This window comes from Gavialis gangeticus, unplaced genomic scaffold (genome assembly GCF_001723915.1).
Source record: "Gavialis gangeticus isolate Ggan-Ray unplaced genomic scaffold, GavGan_comp1, whole genome shotgun sequence".
NCBI classification, from domain to species: domain Eukaryota; kingdom Metazoa; phylum Chordata; order Crocodylia; family Gavialidae; genus Gavialis; species Gavialis gangeticus.
The window spans coordinates 143,035,807-143,057,353 of record NW_017729032.1 but is presented as its reverse complement, the minus strand read 5'-3'; the positions used below and the strand labels follow the sequence as shown (position 1 = coordinate 143,057,353).

The 21,547-nt window shown below is 44.6% G+C and overlaps 1 protein-coding gene across 1 annotated transcript in view; it reads right to left on the bottom strand.

Annotated features, from left to right (window-relative positions):
• CDC16 (cell division cycle 16) overlaps positions 1–11,782 on the bottom strand; it is a 37,688-nt gene extending 25,906 nt beyond the window's left edge. Inside the window, exons 1-6 of the mRNA XM_019525210.1 lie at positions 11,591–11,782; positions 7,605–7,659; positions 4,001–4,098; positions 2,708–2,746; positions 1,261–1,401; positions 15–174 (exon numbers count right to left, since the gene is read on the bottom strand). Coding sequence (XP_019380755.1) covers positions 15–174; positions 1,261–1,401; positions 2,708–2,746; positions 4,001–4,098; positions 7,605–7,659; positions 11,591–11,638 — 541 coding nt within the window. The 5' untranslated portion in view covers positions 11,639–11,782. The remainder of the gene's footprint in view (positions 1–14; positions 175–1,260; positions 1,402–2,707; positions 2,747–4,000; positions 4,099–7,604; positions 7,660–11,590) is intronic.
• Between the last annotated feature and the right edge of the window lie 9,765 nt (positions 11,783–21,547).

Here is a 21,547-nt window from a genome sequence, read left to right as displayed (position 1 = left end):
ATTGTTCTCCAAACCTTCTTGTGCTGTTAACATGTGGTGTGATGTTAAAAGGTCAAATGCTTCAAAGCAGTAAACATCAAGCTTCAATGCCTCTTTGTAGCTGTAGGTTGCTAGGGTTCTATTATCCAAAGCATCATAGATCTTCCCTCGCAAAAGGCATATAGAGCTCTTAATCTGGTGGAAAAGCAGGGCTGGAGGTCAGAGACTGAATCAATGTTTGCAATTGGGTTTTGAGCACAAAGCAAATGGACTCCCTGAAAAGTAAAAAGCATTTTACATGATGCAATTTGATTTTCTAGTACTACCTTGAAATAAAAAAAAAGTTATTCATAAGCTAAACCAATATAAAGACTATAGCAGGCTTCTAAAAATGAGAACTAGTAAAGTATACGCTTGAAAAAAGTAGGTAGTCAGTATTTCAAACAAGGGCCTATGAAGATTGAAGAAACCACTGGCTTAATGTCTTCTTTCACAACTATAAGATATCCCAGAATGACTCTGTGGTTGTAGGAGAGTGCTTAAGTGTAAATAAGCACAATTCAGCTCCTTGTGTTTGGATGGGGGTAGGAGTATGAGTTTAGGCATATGAAACAGAATACCCAAATCAGGATGAGGGAAAAAAAGAGAGATTAAGAATTGGTTCAAATATTTAAAAAAATGTTTTGGGTAAGGACCAATCACATTTTTTATTGTATAGCAAATCGTACATGTTTCAGAAACTTATGGAGTTAATAAAACAGTATTATTATAAATAAAATTGTTTTGTACCTTTAACTCTGATTAGAGCCCAAGTCTGTCTAAATATGGAATCAAGCAAGAATAACTGCTATACTTTAAATACACTTCCTACCTTTCAAGTAGATGAGGAATGGCCCCTTGAAAGCAGTACTTAAGTAATTAAAGTAATACCTCATTAAAATATTTGATGGGCAGAGGACTGCTGCTTTCTGAGCCTGCAGTGCAAGTGAACCTATGTTGTCAAATCTCAAGTCACAACTCAGCAAGCCTAGACTTTAAATCTTCAGCTAATAATTCTAAGGAAGCATTTGCATGGGACTGCTACTACTGGCTGGCCAAGATAATTATTCCACAGAGGCAATAACCAAGGCAACTAATAATAATACTCCCCAATTTCAGAATCAGATTTCTGAGGAAACACAAGTGAAGCTGATTGCAGCCCCAGTACTTTGATAAATACCTGCACTACTTAAATATTTTTTCCAACAATTAAAATAAGATAATTTAGAAAATGATACTTACAGAGGATTGTGACACCTCCCAATCACTGCTGGAGTCTTTGAGCCCACTTTCATCTTTCATATATTTCTCAAATAGTCTTTTGTTGATTGGCTCTTCCATGTCAAGAATATCAAGAGCCTGTTGATGCTCTTTTGCAGCATACTACAGGAAAAAAAAAGGATTAGGTTTTAAGCATTTAGAAATTAAATTAAAGCACAAATAAATATATCATCATAAGAAAAGCATAAATGCTTTTAGTAACCTAGGACACTATTTGTATTTAGACCTTTTATTTTGGTTGTGGATTAATTTATCAACATAATCTAGTAGTCCATATGCTTGTCTGCATGTGCAATTAAGGCACAGCAATGAACTCCAACACTTACCACACTGGAGTGTATTGCTCCTGGGCATGCTGGCTGAACATGCGCTCAGGACCACAGCACACTGAGTTGGGTTGGAGCAGCCTTGGCTGACAGGGGCCTCTGGGGGTCAGCCTGTCAGCCTGGGGCTGCTCCTGCCTGGCTCAACATGTTGCAGCAGGTAGCCCTCACACAGAAGCACTCTTGTGCCCCAGCTGGCCAAGTCAGCATCTACACACGCACTGCTGTGCATTAAAAAACTCTGAAGTAGGGTAGTACTTGCATTTACAAATACTACCCTACTGCGGAGTTTATTAGTTTACTGAAGTTTAATAGGGCTGCACCTATAGACACTGAGATGTTTACTGCAAAGCTAATTAGGCAGCTCCACAGTAAATATCTCGTGCAGATGCAACCCACTAGTAGTAGTAGTAGTTTATTAAAAAATAATTACTAGTAAGACTAGTAGTTTATTAAATATTTCTATATTGTACAACCAAACAATTAAATTACATCAGAAACTGGAAATTCATAGGCATTTATCATATAGTTCAACACCCTCTGATTATAAAAGTCTAAAGATATTTATCTTGAAATAAACAACAAATTGCAACACATGATACAAAACCCTACTGAAATACATACTACTCAATTTTACTTTACTCATTCTTCTACATATATAAATACAAATGCAACACTTTTGTATTTATGGCACCAATAAAACAAAACCGTCTTTGGGACACATCCTCACAAACAACCTTGTAGACTAAGGAAATTCTGATGCATGGGTAACAACCAAACTCCATACTCACAGCACTTTTAGCATTTGGGCTGAACAAAGAGGTGTTGGTATTTTCTGGTCTCATTCAAAAGACCCAAACAATATGGTTCCAAAAAAAAAAAATCTAGCTTAAAACAATGACAAAACAAGACTAGCATCAGAGAATATGAACCTACAGCTTCAGTGAATTGTTGCAAACCTCAGATTTAGACCAATACATATCCCTCCTCTAGTCTACAACCTTCTGATGTGCAAGATGCACACTTACATTGTAAGTTTTGTTTAGTTTGATTTGTTTCTAATATTAACTAAAATATGTACTTACATGACATCTTGCTGCAAGGTATCGACATGCTTCATATAACTGAGAGAGAAACAGAAGTGTAAATTATATTAAACTTAAAGAAGCTGCAAACAAAAGTCCCAAATATTCAACAGCAAAAAGCTACTACTGTAGAAAACACCCGTTTTCTAACTAAAAATCTACCTAAAGATGGTACTACCTTTGTATCATTTACTTAAATCTTTGACTCCAGATTTCTCAAGCCATCATTCTATCTCCTTGGTTTGAACTTCTCCCCCTCCATTCCTCTTTGCACACATTAGGCACTCTTTTTCCCCTTTCTATATCAACATACCAAAGATGCAACGTGGCGCCTGGGTGGTAGTGATACATGGGCAGGGCAGCCTCACTGTCTGCTCTTCTGGCGACATGGCAGCAGTTGGTCTGACAACACAGCCTCTTTATTTTTTCATCCCCATTTTATGTTACTGCAACATGCTTTTATATCTCACAGTATTTCCTTTCTCTCTTTTGACTTTATAGTCATACAGCATGCTGTTTAAGCCAGCTACTGGATTTAGTCTGCTCTCTTTCCTTTGCATCTTGCAGTCTGGTTAGCCTTTCACTATCTCAGCAGAACCTCCCTTACCATAGTTATTAATGATCAGACCCAGCCTGTGATGCTATTCAATATTATTTAAGTGCTCTTATTCCAGAAATACTTTCTCCTTTCCAGGCCTCCATAACTATCGCTAGCAAAGTGGGAGAAACAGAATAGCACATCCTTTAACAAACTCCTTGCTTTCCTCATATTTGTCCCTCCCCATTCCTCTTTAGAATTCTCTCTGACTTTAGTTGGTCCTACTCTTTGCATTGTGGCTACATGAGCAAGTGGCTATATTTGTTTTTACAGACTGCATAATGCAATACAATGCAGTTATTTTCCCTTTAGACCAGTGGGAGCCAGGCCTTTTGGCAGGTGTGCCACAAATTATACCTGCACCCTCTTCAAGTGCTAGTTTGATACCTTTCCCTTACCTGCTATGCTGTTCTGCATTCTGATTTCTGCCCTGTGCTCCCTGTCTGATCTGATACTGTTTTCTGTTCCTTACCCTATCTGGCACTGTGCTACCTGTCCCCTCCCAATCTGCTGTGCACCACAGAGGTTGTCCGTGTCACCTGTGGCACCCATGCTGCAGGTTGGCCACTCTTCTTTAGACCATAAGATCTAAGGGGGGCAAAAAAAAACCCTATAGTATATTTAGCACAGATCAACTGCTTAGCAGATGTTTTGTTTTAAAACAGAAGTAATACTTCTTGCCTGAAATTACTTGCCTTATCCAACTTGCGTGATCGCAGGGCATGTGCTGCCCTATGATATTGTGCTGTCAAGTAAAGACACTGGGCCAGCCAATAAATGTCCTGAGGTTCCTCTTTACAAAAATATAAGATTTATATTATTATACATAATATATTATAGTACATTAAACACAATTCTAAACCACTTTCTTCTAATATCAGAACTATATTTTCAGGTCATTAGAAAAAGTTATTACCCTATTTTTCCTTATACTAATCATCTCTAGAATTAGAAATTAATAATTAAACCTTCACTTCATGATAATTAAAAATGCACCCTAGGGTACATGTCTGAAATAAGAAAAGATTGAAGTTCACCCTCCAGGACTCCAGCAAAAGCAATAATTGTCAAGCAAGAATGTACACAATCTACCATCAGTTTGCGTATCATAATAGAACGGGAGTATAATTAATGAAGAGAAGAAAAACAGCATGCACAACTGTTATAAGTAGATCCTGTCCCTGAATGAGGCCAGAGAAGAAAACACAGGTGTCATCTATTCCTTCTTCCCTTCCCCCCACTTAAAGCTTTTGTGGAATCAAGTGCTTGTTAAATAAAACAATTTTTTCCAAGTTATAGATGTATATTAGTAGGCTCAGATCCTTTAAAAACTTATATATATGTTACACTGTATGTACCATCAGTAATTCAAGCTTCTGCAAGATCAGATTTATATGAAGTCATTTTAAGATAGATACAGATAAAGAACTGAAAAGAAATATTTGGAAAAAAGATCCAATTAATCTGGGTGACACGCAACCTGTGTTAAGTCATGATATACTGGGAGAGTATTCAGAATTGTCACCACTTTACTATTCTTCAAAATAAAGAAGATATAGCAATGCTGGTTCTATATATGTAAAACAGACTAAGCGCTAGGGAGCCACTGTAGGAAACAATTTTACACTGAAAAGGGAATGGATAAAACACATTATTATAGGCAGTCCTTGGACTTACGACACAGTTAGCTCCTGAAAACCACATCTGAAGTCAAAACATAACTCGGAACTGATTTTCCCATAGGAAACAACATTATAAATGGGGGATTGGTTCCTAAACCAAGGCCCAATACCCTATTTTCATCAAAAATAACCCAGGATTTTGTATTCAATCAATTATAGATAAGTAATATAGTTACATAATGTATTTATATTGTAAATAGCAATCATATTGATTTGGAAGGACTTCTTTGAGGCAACTTTGCTGGACTTTTTGAAGGGCTCTTGGCTGCAGTGCTCCATCTCTCAGCTTCCTTCCACCCACTCCACTAGTCTGGCACAGGCAGCCGAGTGGGTGAAAGGCAGACAGGAGCTAGGGAAGAAGCTGCCTGGCTAAAGCTTCCTCCCAGCCTGGAACAGCGCAACAGAACAGGAAAAGGAGCTAAGCAGCACCCAGGCAGCTGCAGCTGCAGTAGGAACAGCCTGGCAGGTACAGGTGGGAGAGGGCAGGGTTTGGCCCTGGGTGAGCTCTGCTGTACATGCCCTCTGCTCCTTCCTCCACCCAGCCCATGACAACTCATCAAAACTCCTTATGTTGCCCCTGGGCCCATAAAATTGCCCACCCCTGCTTATGGGTCCTATGCTGTCTGGCCAGTGTGCAAGGCAGTTAATGCTCTCTTTCCCAGTCCTGCACTATGTTTCCTTCCTCCCCCTGCAACTACCCAATGGTGCCTACAGCAGCTTCTTTGAGGACTGCCATCACTGCTGCCCTCCCACACACCCCACCAGCATGCTCTAGCAGGCTGGCAGACATGTAGACAGAGATGTGATTAGTAGCCCAGCTCTTGCCCTTCACCCTCACAAAATCCAGAGTTCAGTGGGTGTGGCTGCAGCAATAGTTGCTGGTGTGTGAGACACTACAGGATCAGTCACAGCAGCAAGCGCTTCCCTTGCCTGCTCAGGTACAGATGGTGGGGAGCAGGGAGGAGGCAGACGGTGCAAATAGCAGAGCACAGGAGGGTTAGGCCCTGCCCCCCACCACTCTTAACTAATACCAGCCAGATCAATTAAATCCTAGCTGAATTTAGGTTCTTAATCAGCAATTCTAAGCTGGGGTCCTGCAAAATTCAGAAAAGCGAAGAAGTACTTCAAAAAGATTGGCTAAAAAGATTGAGCACTGTAAGTTAAGTATTATATTTTCAGGTCAGGAATCAAATGTGTAATCCTTCTTATGTTCTGCATGTTTGATTATGTTTATGTTCTATAATGGTAACTTTGTGTATTCTGTGTCTGTATAGCCTCATTTGCATAATGGTTTTGTGGGCTATTCATGCCTGTTTTCACTGCTTGTGGGCTTAGTTTATACTGTCTGAGGGTAGGTAAAAGTGTGCACCAGTAAAGGCCAGGTGGATCAGATCGTGTCCACCAGCCCTCCCTTCCAGATGTATGAAGTTTGTAGGCACAGAACCATTGTTAATACTAAGCTATACAAAGGTCAAACCACACTGTTAGCTGTACAGAGATCTCCAGTGGAGTGGCCTTCAGTTTTAGTACAAAGTTGTGTGTGTAAGGAAAGAAGACATCCAGACAGGAGTCATTCCTGGGACAGCCTTGTGGTTCACCAGCTCCTCAAAGTAAAAGTGTTTCTGTTCACAGGACCTTATAGTGGAAGCCTGACATTCACTGTAGTTAAAACTGAAGGTCAAGGCTGAGAAGTACTTGGGTTTGCATAACTTGAAGGGGACTAGCAGTAGCCACCCCAGTGATGTGGAGCAGCAGTAACCCCTGGAGGCAGCAGTCAGCACAGCACACCCTAGCAGCAATCTCTGCCAATGCACCCCAGTGGCCAGAGCAGTGGACCCCAGCCTTGCACCCTAGCACCATCCCCAGCATCAGCGTGGCAGTAAATCCAATGCAGGTCTTCCTTCTGAGTACTTGCTATTTTGGCTGGTATATGTGGTAAAGCCCCAAGAGCAGAGCAGCAACCCCTGGCAGGGAAGAGCAGCAAGGTTTCTGGTGCGAACCTTCCTACCAAGCAATTGCTATTTTTGCTGCCATAGCTGGTAGAGGCCCTGGATGGCACCCTTAGGGGAGTCTCCCTTCCCATCTGCCTAGACTAGGTGGGAGCTCCCTGAATTGGTTTGCTGGTAACTGTGACCTCTGTAGAGTTTTAGTTACTATTATAGTAGTTATGGTTTTGGTTAAGATGCCCATTTGCTCCCCTTCTCGCCCTTGTAATAAACCCTAGTTTAATTTAACATTTGCTTGTGAGGGAGGAAGCCTGTTCACATTAGAACACCTCGTTAACATTTATTTTCCCATGTTTCTGGGTGGGGGATTGAGCTAAATTTAAAAAACTTATCTTTACCCCTAAATTTGAACCCAGATCTTGTTACTGCTGCCCAGTACCTGGCAAAAGGGTTATACATGAATGAAGAATGGATTATATTCACTTGATTTTTGAGCTGGAATCATTGATGCACTAGTTGAATAGGTAGAATTATAAAGAAATTCACAGAAGAGCATTACATAAAAAAGCCTACAAATATACAAGTCCCTGAAAAAAAAATAAATAGGAAGAAGTCTGAATGAAGTTAAGATTTTAAATTATATGAAATCTGACATAAAAAGGATTACTTACCATGAGATAGTGAAGCAACTTTGTCTGCCCAAAATAGGGCACTTTGATACTGTTGCTGTAGAAGAATGTTAAAAGTGTTTAGATTAGTTTAAAATATATTTGGGATATTCTACAATTACCAACAGTAACTACATCACCACCAAAATCTTCACAAATGGCTATGAAGGCTAGTTTTTGTATTTTTTATGTAAATTAACTGATGACCAAATAATTCACAGCCGCTAACATGTTTACAAAGGCCAAATTATGCACTTCCCAAACACCTGCAATTTACCCAAGGCTGAAAGAAGGAGCCTTGAATCTTAGGAATAAGGGACACAGAAGATCTAAAAGTATTTATATAACATCTTGCAGTTGACTAAAATACTATTTGTAACAAATGGAAATCTTTCAGATTGTGGTAAAAATAGCTTTTGTTGCTGTCACTGTATTTTTTATTTTCTTTTTGATCAAAGGGTCATGTATCTTTGACCAAAACATTTCCTCCGCTCAAGCTTTTGTGCAGTACATGTGGTTTGCTGTTTCTTCTGGGATAAAAAGCAACAGTATGAAACCTGCATAAATAAAGCCTAAAAGGGCATTATGAAACTAGAAGAGCACTGTATAAACAGGAAGTGTAGTCATTTCTCTGTAGCACCACCTACCATTACATCCCACTAAAAGGTTGCTGTTTTTATTGCTTTTAACACCACCAAACCCTTTAAGTTCAGACAGTTATTATCCATGCTGCCTGCCTGCCTCAGGCTCTCACCATTTAGAGTGGTCCTCAACCTTTTATAGTCAGGTGACCCCTCCAATTTTTTTCTTAATTTCACGTCCCCCTCCTATAGTTGAGAACCAGTGTTGTGCTGCTTCAGCTTAACTTAGTGGTTCTCAACCAGGATGATAACCATAATGCAGGCAGGAGTATGCGGTATGTGATAAGCCTAAAGCAGGCAGGAGCTGAAGCCTAAGGAATTTGATGCTCTGGGCAAAACTCCCCCGTGCCCCTGGGGATGGGGGTGAAAAAGGAGGGTGGTTGTACCTGCCATGAGTGCCCCCATACCTAGCTTCTCTGGTCAGACAGTACACTGGGCTGCTCCCACCCAGCCTAATCTCCCTCAGTGGGCAGAGCCAAGGGCTGTGGCCAGGGTGCATGCTCTTGCCACAACCCTTCCTGGGCTGACCCTGGATGCTTTGCTTGGAAATAGAGGGGTGTGGGGCAGTCCCACCAGCCTGGTGTGCCTGTTCTGGAAGGAGTGCATGGGCCAGACAGGGAAGGGCTGTGAGAAGAGCACAGGTTCGGGTCACAGCTGCTCCTCAGTCTCGCTGTAGAGGAGATGCATGGGGCAGCTCCACCTGGCCATGGCAGCACCCAACAAAGGGGCTCACAGAATTAGGGGTACACCGACAGAGATTTTGGGAGCCAATACCAATAGCCGATATTTAAGGAGGCATATTGGCCAATACCGATCTGATTTCCGATACAGCTGCATGCAGCTGGTAAGTTCGTTGTAATGGAAGGGGAGTGGGGAGGGAAGGGGAGTGGGGGGTGGAGGCAGATCAAGGTACCCCTCAGTGAAGGAGGGAGGGGGCAGGTGCAGACACTACCCAGCCAGGGTGAGGCAGCACGTGGAACAGAGCCGCAGCTCACTGGGGTGGGGGAAATGATGAGGGGGAGGGTGCCCCTGGATCTGCATGGGTCAGGGCAGGCAAGCGGCAGCTGCGGGCTGAGCTGGGCTCTTCTCAGTGGGGGCTGGGTTCAGGGTGGCCAGCAGTGGCACTGGGAGAGGGCTGCAGCTACACCAGATTTTGCTGTAGCATTGCCGTAGCACTGCTCCCAGTGCTGCTGTCAACCCTGCACACCCGTTTCAACCCCCCACCTCCACCCACACGCCAGGAAGAGCTGGGGCTGTGCCAGGCAGGCCGGCAGGTGGCACTGGGAGTGGCACGCTGACGTATTTTAGTTCAAAATGGCACCGCTGCCATTTTCTGCACGCTGACATGCATTTCACCACTTATACAACTGCATGCAGTGCAGTGCAGTGCACCTCAGTTTCATGCAGAGCAATGCAACGCATCTCTGGCGCATTGGATCACAAAAATGTACGTGTATAAATACCCATACAGAAGCAGGTCCAGAAGGGACCTCCGCAGGCCATCTAGTCTAACCCCTTGCCTGAGGCAGGATCATCCCTATCCAAATCCACTGTCTTATCTCTAGTCAACCCTGACACAACACAAAACACAACCCCCATACCAACCACAGGCAAAGCAGGGGGACCACAACAACCACCAACATCCAGCTGCTGTAACTGGCTGTTAACATATGCTCAAGAGATCCCAGGGAGAGAGCTGCATGCCAATTAAAGAGGAAGACAACCCCCCCACCACTCCTAATCTGTACTAATCTGGGCGTGGGGCAAAATCCCTTGCTAACCCGAAATATGGACAGTAATCTTACAAAGAGGTTCAATTACAGTTTCTGTGGGATAGCTCAGATGGGGATGATCCTGCCTCAGGCAGGGGGTCATGCTAGATGGTCTCTGGAGGTCCCTTCTAGCCTTGCTTCTCTCCGATTTCTACGAAACATGGTGACATGGCTGTCCCCAACTGGCACATGCCTACCTTAAGTGCGCCAGGTTGCAGCCTCTCTTCTGCTTCTTCCTGAACCTACTGTTGAGGTCTGGCTGCACTTCCCCCCCACACCTTTACTGTTATGTGCTCCCCATCCCATATGTGGCCTCATTAAGCCCTGGAACCTCCTAATCAACCTCCTCCTGGCTCTTACCAAGCTGGCCACATATAAACCCAGGAAGAAGCCTCTGGCTGGAAGAAACCTGGGTGAATGAGGCTGTTGTCCTGTAACTCCTCCACTCACCTCTCTGAGCAAAGTTTCACTCTCCATTTCCACAGTAGGGATGTGAAATGTTAAATGTTTAAACAGTAAGTATATTTATACCAGTAACACATTACCAGTTAATGTAAGGGAAGCAGCGCAGTGTCTCTAGAACAGGAAAACAGCAAGGCAGGCAGGAAGGAGCAAGAAAGGAAGAAGGAGGGACAAGGGGGGGACTAGTACCCGTAACCTAAGAGGAAAACAAGGGATGGCCTAATGACTCAATTAGGAGGTTCCCAATCTGTGGCATTTGTGTACCACCAGTAGTCCCCAGACAACCTGTCAGTGGTACACATTAACAGATTTATTTTTTATTTTATAAATTTGCTGGTGGCACTTAGTTGTATCAGTTTAAATTGGTGGTGCTCAATCTGTCAAAGTTTGGGAACCACATTAAGCAGTTAGCTGCTCCTTCCCAGTGCTTGCCTTCTGCTGCTGCCCACCACCTCTTCCTCCCACCTCACAGGCCCAGGGGAGCCCCCCACCACCTCCATCTCCCCCTCGCCCTCCCTCCCACCAACAAAGGCCCTGGGGAAGCAGCTCCTAGCAGCAGCCCTGACCCAGCTGCTGTGCTATCAGTTAATCATTTAAGCGATATCATTAGAAGAGATTAAATGGACACATTTTTAAATGATATCCCCAACCCTAGTCCACAAGCTCCCTCAACTCCTTCAGGGGCTAGTGGGTGCTGGCCAGCATCTCCTTCTGGATCCCTTATTTTGACCCTGTGACCTCACTCCCTTCCCTGTTCCTGGTTTTGTTTGTCCCAAGAAATTCATGGTTCCTTCCTCAGTCCCCACTTGTTTAAGGGCAGGTTATTTATTTTCTTGGTGGGCCTGTGCCCACGATCCCTAAAAGGAGCAAATCAGAGGGCTGACCACAAGCGAAGGGGCCAGCCCCTCCAGCCTCAGGTCCCAGCTGGAGCAGCGGTGTCCCCATCCCCATCCCTAGCTGCCCTGTCCGCGAGAGCCGTCCAGATTTGCATCTCGAGGCTTAAAAACCACCTAACATAGGGAGCAGCATGGGGGGATTTCCGCGCCCCACCCCGGGCTGCAGCACCCAGCACAGCACATGCCCAGCGCCAGGTACCCCGCCCACCAGCGCGCACCTGGTCGATGTACTGCCGCACGCGCCGCCGCAGATGCTCCAGGTTCATCCTCCCGCGCGCGCCGCAGGGGAGCGCGAGGTCTCGCGAGAGGGGAGGGGGATACACGCAGGGTAACGGCGTCCGCCCAGCCCCAGCTCAGCTCAGCTCAGCGGCAGCGGCCGTGTCCCACGCCGCGTGCCCCGCGCCAACGCTTGCCCCGCGCTGGCGTTACCGTGTGTCGCCGCGCCCCTTCCCCCGGAACTTGCGGCCCTAGGAGAATGGTTCCGGGCGGTTCCAGGGCCCGGGGGCGGGGCGCAGAGCTAGCCCCGCCTCCCCCGGCGCGCGGTGGGCTTGGTGCGCGCGGCCGGTACACGTACAAACTAGGGGCAGGCTGTTTGACTCTGGGGCAGACGCTGAGGGGCGCGTCTGCCTCGGTGAACGCCTGCCTCTAGACTCAGAGAGAAACAGGGCTGGAGCAACCCACGCAGTGTCCTGCCTCCCTCAGTCCCCACTCATTGTGCCCAAGCTACTGAGCGCATGCAGCAGCAGTGGCCAGAGGGCCTGCCTGTGGGGCCGGAGCACCCATCTCCCGAGTTCCCCTTCCTTTACCATCCTCTTAACTTTCTGGGCACGAATACGTGCACTCTGAGGGGGGGCAGCACTTTAATTAAAGCAGCTCCAAGGCTGCATATAGACATGTGCAGGGATGAGGGCAGCACTTTAATTAGAGTGCCTTGGAGAGCCGCTCTAATTAAAGTGCCTGAAGTGTCATGTGCACGTGTCCCCATGCTTCAAAATGGCAGCAAGGGTGCTTGAACCAAAGCTCGCTCGACAAGTTTTCGTTTAAGCACCCCAGCTGCCATTTTGAAGCACAAGAATAGTGATACGTGAGACGCTACTGGAACCTTCCAGCAGACTCGATTAATCAAGTCTGCTCCAACGTGTTGTAATTATAGTACATCAGAGCAGCCTCTGCACTCGTGTACAGGCACCCTTTATGCTTAGACCAGTGATTTTTCAACCTTTTTTCCTTTGCGGATCTCTAAAAATATTTAACGGAGGTACGGACCTCTTTGAATTATAAGCATGGGTGTTCACATACTTTTGACTGATTATAGTCATCTTTTGCAAGCCCTTTAGACGTAGTCTGCAGACCCCCAGGAGTATCTGCTAAGCGACCCCCAGGGTATATTCCAAGGGACACCCAGGGGTCCACAGACCACAGGTTGAAAACTACTGTTTTAGAAAAACCACAGAAAGAAGCAGAGCTTCAGCTCGCTCAGGCCCAAGGAAGTTTAAGAGCATCTGGACTCTGGACTGGGATCTAAGGCAGCGCTCTGTTGAATGGTGCATGAGGGAGGAGAGCCTCTTTGCCAGCTTGTGATTAATTTCAGAGCTCCCCCTGCAGATCGGCCGTGCTGTATTGCATGTGTGGAGCCATGGCACTGTGAACTGTTCCAAAAAACCTTGTGCTCTAACTTTGAATTGATGCCTGACACTCATGGGTAAATACTTTGGGCTGAGAGAGAGAAAGCTGCCTGAACTAGTATCCAAGAGTACACAGTTCCCCTGGTCAAAAGCTGATTTGTAGTATTGCTAGCAATAAGCCAAACTATTTGAAAGTTATGTGCATTCATGTTGCTTTTGAGAAGTGTTGATTTGTTCACTGCCTTGCTAATGCTATCTGTTGTAGGTAGGGTGGCCATTCGTTCGGTTTTATAGAGTACAGTCTGGTTTTCTCGTCCTTTGTCCTCTACCAGCCACCTTTATGTCCTCTGTTTTTCAGCGCTCAGCAGCACCTCTCTCCACCTGACCCAGACAATGCTGTGACTGCCTTCAGGAGCTCCCTGCTCACCACCGCCTCCATGCCCCTGCTGCTGACACCTGCAGGAGCTTGCCATGCCCCCCAGCCTTGGGAGGCTGGGGAGGGCACTGTCCTGTATTCAGGGGCAATGTGTAGGGGGTACACGTGCAACCCCTGAGAGTGCTGATGCCTGTCAGGCCACACTCCCTGTTTAGCCAGCAGGCAGGCAGGAGCACCAGTGCCCTCCCTGTGAGTGCCAGCCAGGGATCGGGACCACCAGCAAAACCGGAAGTGGCCATGGGAATTCTGGGAGTTTCACGGTGAGTGAGATCCCCACCCCTCTGGTCAGTGGGATCGGCCGCTGGGGGACCCCTCCCGCTCCCCTGCAGTTGCTGACTGGTGTTGGGGGTGGGGGAGCACCAGACACCCATGCCTGTATTCTTGATGAACCTTGATGGCCACCCTAGTTGTAGGGTGTTATCAAAATTGTCCAGGCAGCCAGGTTAAAGAACTTGTTTGCAGAAGTAGAACTCTAATATTTTATATCTCCTGGGTTTCCCCCCTCCCCATCCCCCAACTGTCCTCTTAACTTTCTATACTTTGCAGTTCAGTTCAGTTGCCTTAAAGTTGTACCCAACTTTATTTCCTTCAAATGTCTGTCCATATTTATTGATTTATTTTTCTGACTCATTATTAAATACGATTGAAACTGTTTACATTTATTTTAGTTATTTTTGAGTGTCAGGTTTTATCTACTGAAAGATTTCCTTTCCCTCCTAAAGAGGCTTCCCCAGTGGTGTTTTGAAGTAGTGCACTATAAATGGAACAGATGGAGTTATATTAAGCTTTCATAGGAATTTAATGGAGGTGGGAATATTTGCCTGAAAGCTCTCACCTTGCCGGGAGGTGTTGATCCTCCTGGGAAAAGGTTTTGAGGTTACTGCTGAATGACCAACGCAGGTGGCTCCTATTCCTGTTTAGATATAGGGAAAGTATGAGTGCCTGTAGTGGCAAAGAGCTAGAATGTGGGAGGGAGGAGTCCTGACGTGGAAATATTAGGAACAGCCGTAAGAGTGGGCTGTCGGACTTAGTTGCATTTGTTAATCTCAGTGTAATAAACCAGACCACAGAAAAGGGGTGAGTTTTGACAACATGTAGTGTGTGGACTGTGTTTGAAGCAGGTTAGAAGCAAACCCTGCCTACAGGGAGATGGGAGATTGTAAATGTTCCCATTAGTTTTGCCAAATTTCCTACCAGGTTATTGTACAGAAATGTTTTGGGAAACTTGTTCATTTTTTAGACAGGAACCAAATAACATCTCTTCCTTTTTCTCTAGATAGGCTTCTGTAGTAAAGCATTCCTTTCTACTGCCAGATCGTTATTTATTTATTTAATTATTTACTGTAGCCTTCTACCTACTTACTACAAATTACCTTCATTATTTAACTATTTTGCTTTGTCTTTTTTTTCTTTTGGTTTTATCTCTATTTTTTATATGTTTTTTACAGCAAGTAAACTTATTGTCGGATTATTTAAATTAAGAAGTCTTAGTGTATCTGGTGTTCTTTTGGGTAGATTTTTGAACTATTGTAATGGTGTAGACCAAGAGCAATTTCAGTCACTTTTAGGAATTTTTTATTGGATGTATACCCTAATAGTCAAAATCAGAACCTGGCTCTTCGTCTGTCCAAATAATTATATTTTACAGGTTTTGCTTTCACAATCAGTTTCATACTATTTTTATGTGATTTTTATATTTTAATAGATCTATTTTATTTGTCTACAGAGAATTCTTAATGTATTTAAATAATTTTGACTTGGAAGTAGACAAAGAAAAAGGTACTCTGAAGAAATGAGGGTTGTTTTTTTAAATAAATAAATAAAATAAAAAAGATAAAATCAGACAGAGTGAGGATATGTCCAGACATTCAGAAGCCAAAACTGAAGGCAACAAAAGGCAGCCCTTAGCATAGAGATCATGTTCAGCCCAACTTGGCCTCCTCTTTGTTGAAGCTAAACAGATTATACTGATGCATGTGTAGGTGGACTTAGCCCTACATGTTATTTTTGTCTTTACTACTTTGTCTTGTATCCCTTAGATTGCTTTGTCAGGATACTGTAATGGGTTATGTAGGTTAGAAGCAAAGTAAGGTTGAAAAGGATACAAGAGAGGAGGACCCAATCTAAAAATAGTAAAAGTGACAAGCCAAACTAGATATACTGGAAAGAAAGATGAGATGCTTTTGGCTTGTTCTGCTCTCAGTCTAGATTTTTTTCTCTTTTTCCTGGAAGTATCGTATTACCTGGCACATCCAGCCACTAAAAATTGCTGCTGATGCAATTACAATTCCAAATTGATTAGGCCATGGCAATTTGCATGTCTCTACCCCTTCAAGTCATGAAAAAGGCACCAACTACTTTAGTTGTTGCATGCTGCGATGTCTTTTGTTTTCTCTGAGGGAGAGATGCCATTGATAAGGGCCTGCTCTATCTTTCCTTCTAGTAGGAAAAGCTTTACTTGGCACCTCCTAAGATGAGGCCCAAATAAATTGTGTTCCATGTATCCTATGAATTGTAACAACACACAGCTCATTCATGGCCACATGTAGGAGGATCTCCATTAAGATACCCTGCCCTAAACTGATTTCTGCAGAGGATCGCTGTTAGAAATCTAAGGTAGAAACAAACAGAATGTCCCGTCCATCATCCCCCCCTCAACCGCAAAGCTCATATCTCTTCCTTTATATATAGTGGTTCATGTGGTGTTAGCCATAGCATCAGCAGACCACTTATGTCCCTGATACAGATGGAGCTGTAATTCTTTGAAGTCTATACTATGATTTCACAAATTCATCATTCAGATAGGGGCTTGGATTACTGGTAAAATATATTTTCAAGTTTATTCCTTTCAGACTGGAACTTGGATGTTGGCAGAGGAAAAAATAGCTTCTGGTTTTTGATGTAATGCTGCTTCTTCAGCTGGCTTTCCAGTCTAAATGCCAATCTTTCTCTATGTGATCAGGTAAGAAGCTGAGCCTTCTTATGGCCTCTTCCCAAGGAGTTGACCTGTTACCTGACAGTGATGAAATGAAATTCTGGGCAGATTCATGAACACTGAATTTTAGCTCCATAAATCTTGTTGAGATCTGAAGAATGGTGTAGCAGTAGCTTACTTGCTGGGTGATTCTGACTGTACAGTATCCTGATTCATATCAGTCTCTGACAAGTTGTGTGTTAAAAGCACTGGGCCTTATGCTAGGCATCCACCAAAGAATACCCTGTATTGTGTACTTCAAAAGATATCATCAAAATACATTTATCCTCTTGTTGAAACAGTGGCTAGTAAATGTATAGCAGCAATTCTCACTGCCCTGTTATCACCTTATGCATGCTATGTTAATGGACACTGATCTCTTGTTCATCACATCTCATGGGGCCAAAGCTACGAACACACACTGTAACAGTAACATTCCCACAAACAGTGAGTCTCAAGGAAGTTAATACTGAGCAAATACTAGTCTACCGTAAGGCCAGGTACACACATTACACTTTTACTGGTAAAAGTGATCAGAAACCAGTCTACAGTCATAACAGAACAAAAGTTTGGTGCACACAGACTGGCTTAAAAATGGTGGAACCTGGTCTAAGATTTACCCTCCTCCCTGCAAACAAAGGGTGAACGTGTGTTCTGTTCACTACCGATCTAAACTATGCCACTTACAGAAAACAGTGTAACTTACATAACACCCACACACGCTTGGGGTTGTGTGGGATAAAGTGTGCTTTTAATTGTTGTATATTGTTGGGGGGGGTGTTCCTTGGGGGAGGGGGGGAGTTAGGGAGGGGACTGAAAGACAATCACCTCCCCTCTCCCTCGTTGTGTCCAGACTATTGTCTTAAGATTCCTTAAAAGAACCCATAAAACCAGTTTAGTGAATCTGGCCAGATCCAGGAGCACTGACCACTTTTGACAGAGTTTAAATGATGCTGTTTCTTGATTGGGACCCTGTGATGTCAGAAAAGTTAAGGTTCTGCCCACCTGGGCTGAGCTCTCTTTCTTCTGGGGCTTCTGAGTGCTACATAGCTAAAGTGGGAGCCAGGAAACCTGCTCCCCATGTGGGGTTTCCCCCCTTCCTCACTGGAGAGGCAAGCAAAAGCTATGTCATGGGAAAGCCTCAAGTACAGGGAGTGAAAGTCTGTCTTGGAGTTTGAGATTCTGATTTCCCTCCCTCTTTCCCATTTATTTTTCTTGAGTGGGATAATACCATGGGTGTATTAATCCCTGGAGCAGATTGACCAGGAATGGGGTCCTGACAGTTACTGGGCCCCTGTGTTTAGAGATCAACCTTGTGGTATAGCTGAGAATGGATGTCCAGCTGCAGCCATAGGCCTGGGTCCTTTTTGCTGTTTCACAGCTGTTACATTTCAGTCTAGCTGTATGGCTGAACCCCAGCCGGAAGTTTGGCTGGCACATTTGGGCCACGGTAAAGCCTGGCACAGTTTGAGCCAGGATGAGACCTGGCACTACTTGTTGTCTATCCAGGCCTCAGTGCAGTATAGGTATGGCTGGCTTTTTGCTGCCCAATTCAGGCCCAGTGAGATAGGCCTAGGCCTCCTTTTTGTCACTTTTTGTAGTTTATGTCCCAACTCAGCAGTGTGGTTGTAGCTCAGGCCCAAGCCAACCTGCAGGGAACAAAACTGCCAGGACCAACTTTTCCTTTGAGTCCTATGGCAGTTTTGTTCCCTGCAGAGCTGGGATTGGAACTAACAATTTTGGGGTGCGGTATCTAAATATATACCATATATTTAGATTTCAAAAAAGCCTTTGACTTGGTCTCCCATGATGTCCTCATGGTAAAATTGGGGAACTGCGGCTTCAACAACCTTACAGTCCAATGGCTGGGGAACTGGCTCCGTGGTCAGATCCAGATAGTGATAGTTGATGGAACCGAGTCAACATGGTGGATAGTGACCAGTGGCATCCCCCAGAACTCAGTACTCGGACCAGTGCTCTTTAATATTCATAAATGATCCAGATTCAGGTGTCAGAAGCAGACTGGCTAAGTTCACAGACAACACCAAATTATGGGGAAGGGTGATCACTCTAGAGGATAGGCTGGCAATTCAGGCTGACCTGGACAGGCTTGCAAGGTGGGCAGATCAAAACCTGATGGCATTCAACACAGAGAAATGCAAGGTGCTCCACCTTGGGAGAAAAAAACCCACATCATACTTATGCACTTGGCAGTGCTATACTCACTAGCACCATTACTGAAAGAGACTTGGGGGTCATGATTGACCATGAGATGAACATGAGCCACCAGTGCAATGCTGCAGCCAGCAAAGCAAATAACACTCTGGTTTGCATCTCAAGCAAGACCCAAGAAGTCATCCTCCCACTTTATTTAGCCTTGGTGAGACTGAAGCTGGAGTACTGCATCCAAATCTGGGCTCCACACTTTAGAAAGGATGTGGTGAATCTTGAGAGAGTCCAAAGAAGAGCCACGCACATGATTAGAGGTCAAGAGAACAGGCCTTATGAGAAGAGGCTGAGAGGCATAGGACTTTTCAGCCTGGAGAAGAGAAGGCTCCAGTGGGGACTTGGTAGCCTATAAGTATATAAGGGGTGTGCATCAGGAACTGGAGGACTGCCTATTCACCAGGGCACCCCAAGGGAAGACAAAGTCTAATGGTCACAAACCGCTGGAAGACCATCTTAGACTGGACATAAGGAAAATATTCTTTACTGTCCGAGTCCCCAGAGTCTGGAATAGACTCCCCCACAGAAGTGGTGCAAGCACCTACTCCGGATACCTTTAAGAAATACTTGGATGCTTATCTTGCTGAGGTAATCTGACCCCAGCTGACTTCATGCCCTTTGGGCAGGGGGCTGGACCCAATGATCTCGCAAGATCCCTTCCAGCCCTAACGTCTATGAAATCTACGCTGATGAGAGTCGTAGTTAATCCCTCAAAGCCATCATGCAGAAGTGGAGGTTGGTGCTTTACCATGTCTCCAGGAGCCCCTTACAATGCAGAAGGACCCATGTTCTCAAGCAGCTGCCCAAAGTGCAGTGAACCCAAGAAGGACTTTCCAGTGTGGGCCCCTCTCCCCAGCCCATTGCTGAAGGGCAGGTATAGAAGTGCTGGCCCCCAGAACTACCCACTGGGGAGCTCCAAGCCCCAGACTCCCTGGGCATGGGTAAAGCCTCCCCAAGGGGGTGCCACCTACAGACTTTGTTTTGTAGTGTATAGTATTTTAAAATTATAGTTAGTGTTTTCTTCTGGCTTTTTTTATTGTTCTTTGTAATGAATTTGTGTTTTGTGTTTACACTGCTTGCGGGGGGAAGTTGTCTATATGGGATGCCCTAGCAAATTTAGTGTTCCCAGATTTCTGGGTGGGGGTTTGAGCCACTGGTATAATTTACAAGGTACTTTGAAATGTGAACCCAGCCCTTTTTGCTGCTGACCAATGCCTGGCAGAAGGGTTATACTTAGATCCAGTTTGTCTTCACCTTTGTGAATGTTGGGACCTACCCTAATAGTCCCATTATTACATTAGTTCTTATTCAGTTCCAGGCATCTTTGTAAGACTGCTGTTGAGAAGCACTGTTCCCCACCTGTGCTCACCAGAAGAGCAAAAGTAGATAGGTGCCTATAGACCTGAGTTTAATGAGACAGAAATGGTACAATGAGAAGGTTACAACTTCCAGTGTTTGAAAGGGGGATCTGAATAAGTGAGTAGTAAGAATTAGTTCTAAGCACCCCTGCATCTGAGTACACAGTTCCAATGTGTTGCTCACTTTTTGAAGATTAATTATGTGGCAAGGGGTCACATCTGTTGAGTCAGGGAAATATATATTAATTTAAAAGCTCTGTTCCCATCACTGCTGAGTGAATGTGAATGTTACTATGTGACTCTTTGATTTCATAGCATGAAACTAGGGTACTTGTCAAGGGTGAAATTGGACTCTGGAGCCACTCTGGCAGAGAGAGTTGATGCATTTGACATACTGTGAACTGCTGTCTGGCACTACTCATGCCCTTCATGTTCATTGAAAAGAAGTGTTTCTGCAGGTGTCCTGTACATGGTATATAACTCAACTGACTTCAGTCTTGATCTACAACAGAAGGGAAATCAAACCTTTGCCTCTTTAGCTTTGTCAACATTAGAAAGTTTCTTTTCTAGAAGTAATGTGGGTGCTTTGCATGCCTAGACATGGCTATGATATTTTCTACTGGAGTCCCTTGAAAGCCTGAAGGTAATTTTTGACTTTTGTAATCTTATTCCATATTAACACATTATTTAGAGATGGGCCCAAATCAAAACCTGTATTTGATTATTCTTCAATTTTTAGCAATTTGGATTGGGTCAGGATCTAAACTCCATGGCTGGCCTATATCTTGATATATGGACTAAACAAAAAGTCTAGGTGAAAAGACCGTAAGATGCCAACAGGAAAAATTCTGAGATCCAAATGTTGTATCTCAAGCTAATTCTGCTGTTTAGCGAGTATCCAACTTGTTTTTATTGGGTGAGAGAACTGCAAAGGGATACTGTTTTTCTTTTCTTATTTCTAATAGCAATAATAATCTTAGGACCCATTTTGTCTCTATGTGTTTACTGCTCATTTGCTTTTCTCTCCTAGCACTGCCCCATTCACCTACATCGTATTTAATGATTTCTTTGCCTCCATTTTCCTAAGCAGGGACCAGAACAGTCACCACCCCACTGGGTCCCCCTCAGGCCCCAGGGGAGGCTCAGCTAGGCCAAGGGTTAGTCAGGAACTAGTTAGGGAACTTCTGGAGGGACTGGATGTATTCAAGTCAGCTGGTCCGGATGATCTCCACCCCAGAGTGCTGAGGGAATTGGCTGAGGTCATTGCAGGACCCCTGGCACGGCTTTACAAGCACTTGTGGCGCTCTGGTGTGGTGCTACAGGACTGGAAGAAGGCCAGTGTGGTTCCCATCTTCAAAAAGGGGAAGAAGGAGGACCCGGGAAACTATAGGCCAGTTAGTCTTACTTCAATCCTGGGTAAGCTTTTTGAGAAAATTATTCTGGCGCATATCCACGAGGGGCCAGCGGGGGAGATTATGCTTAGGGGCAACCAACATGGGTTCATTAGCGGCAGGTCCTGTCAGACCAACTTGGTGGGCTTCTATGACCAGATCACC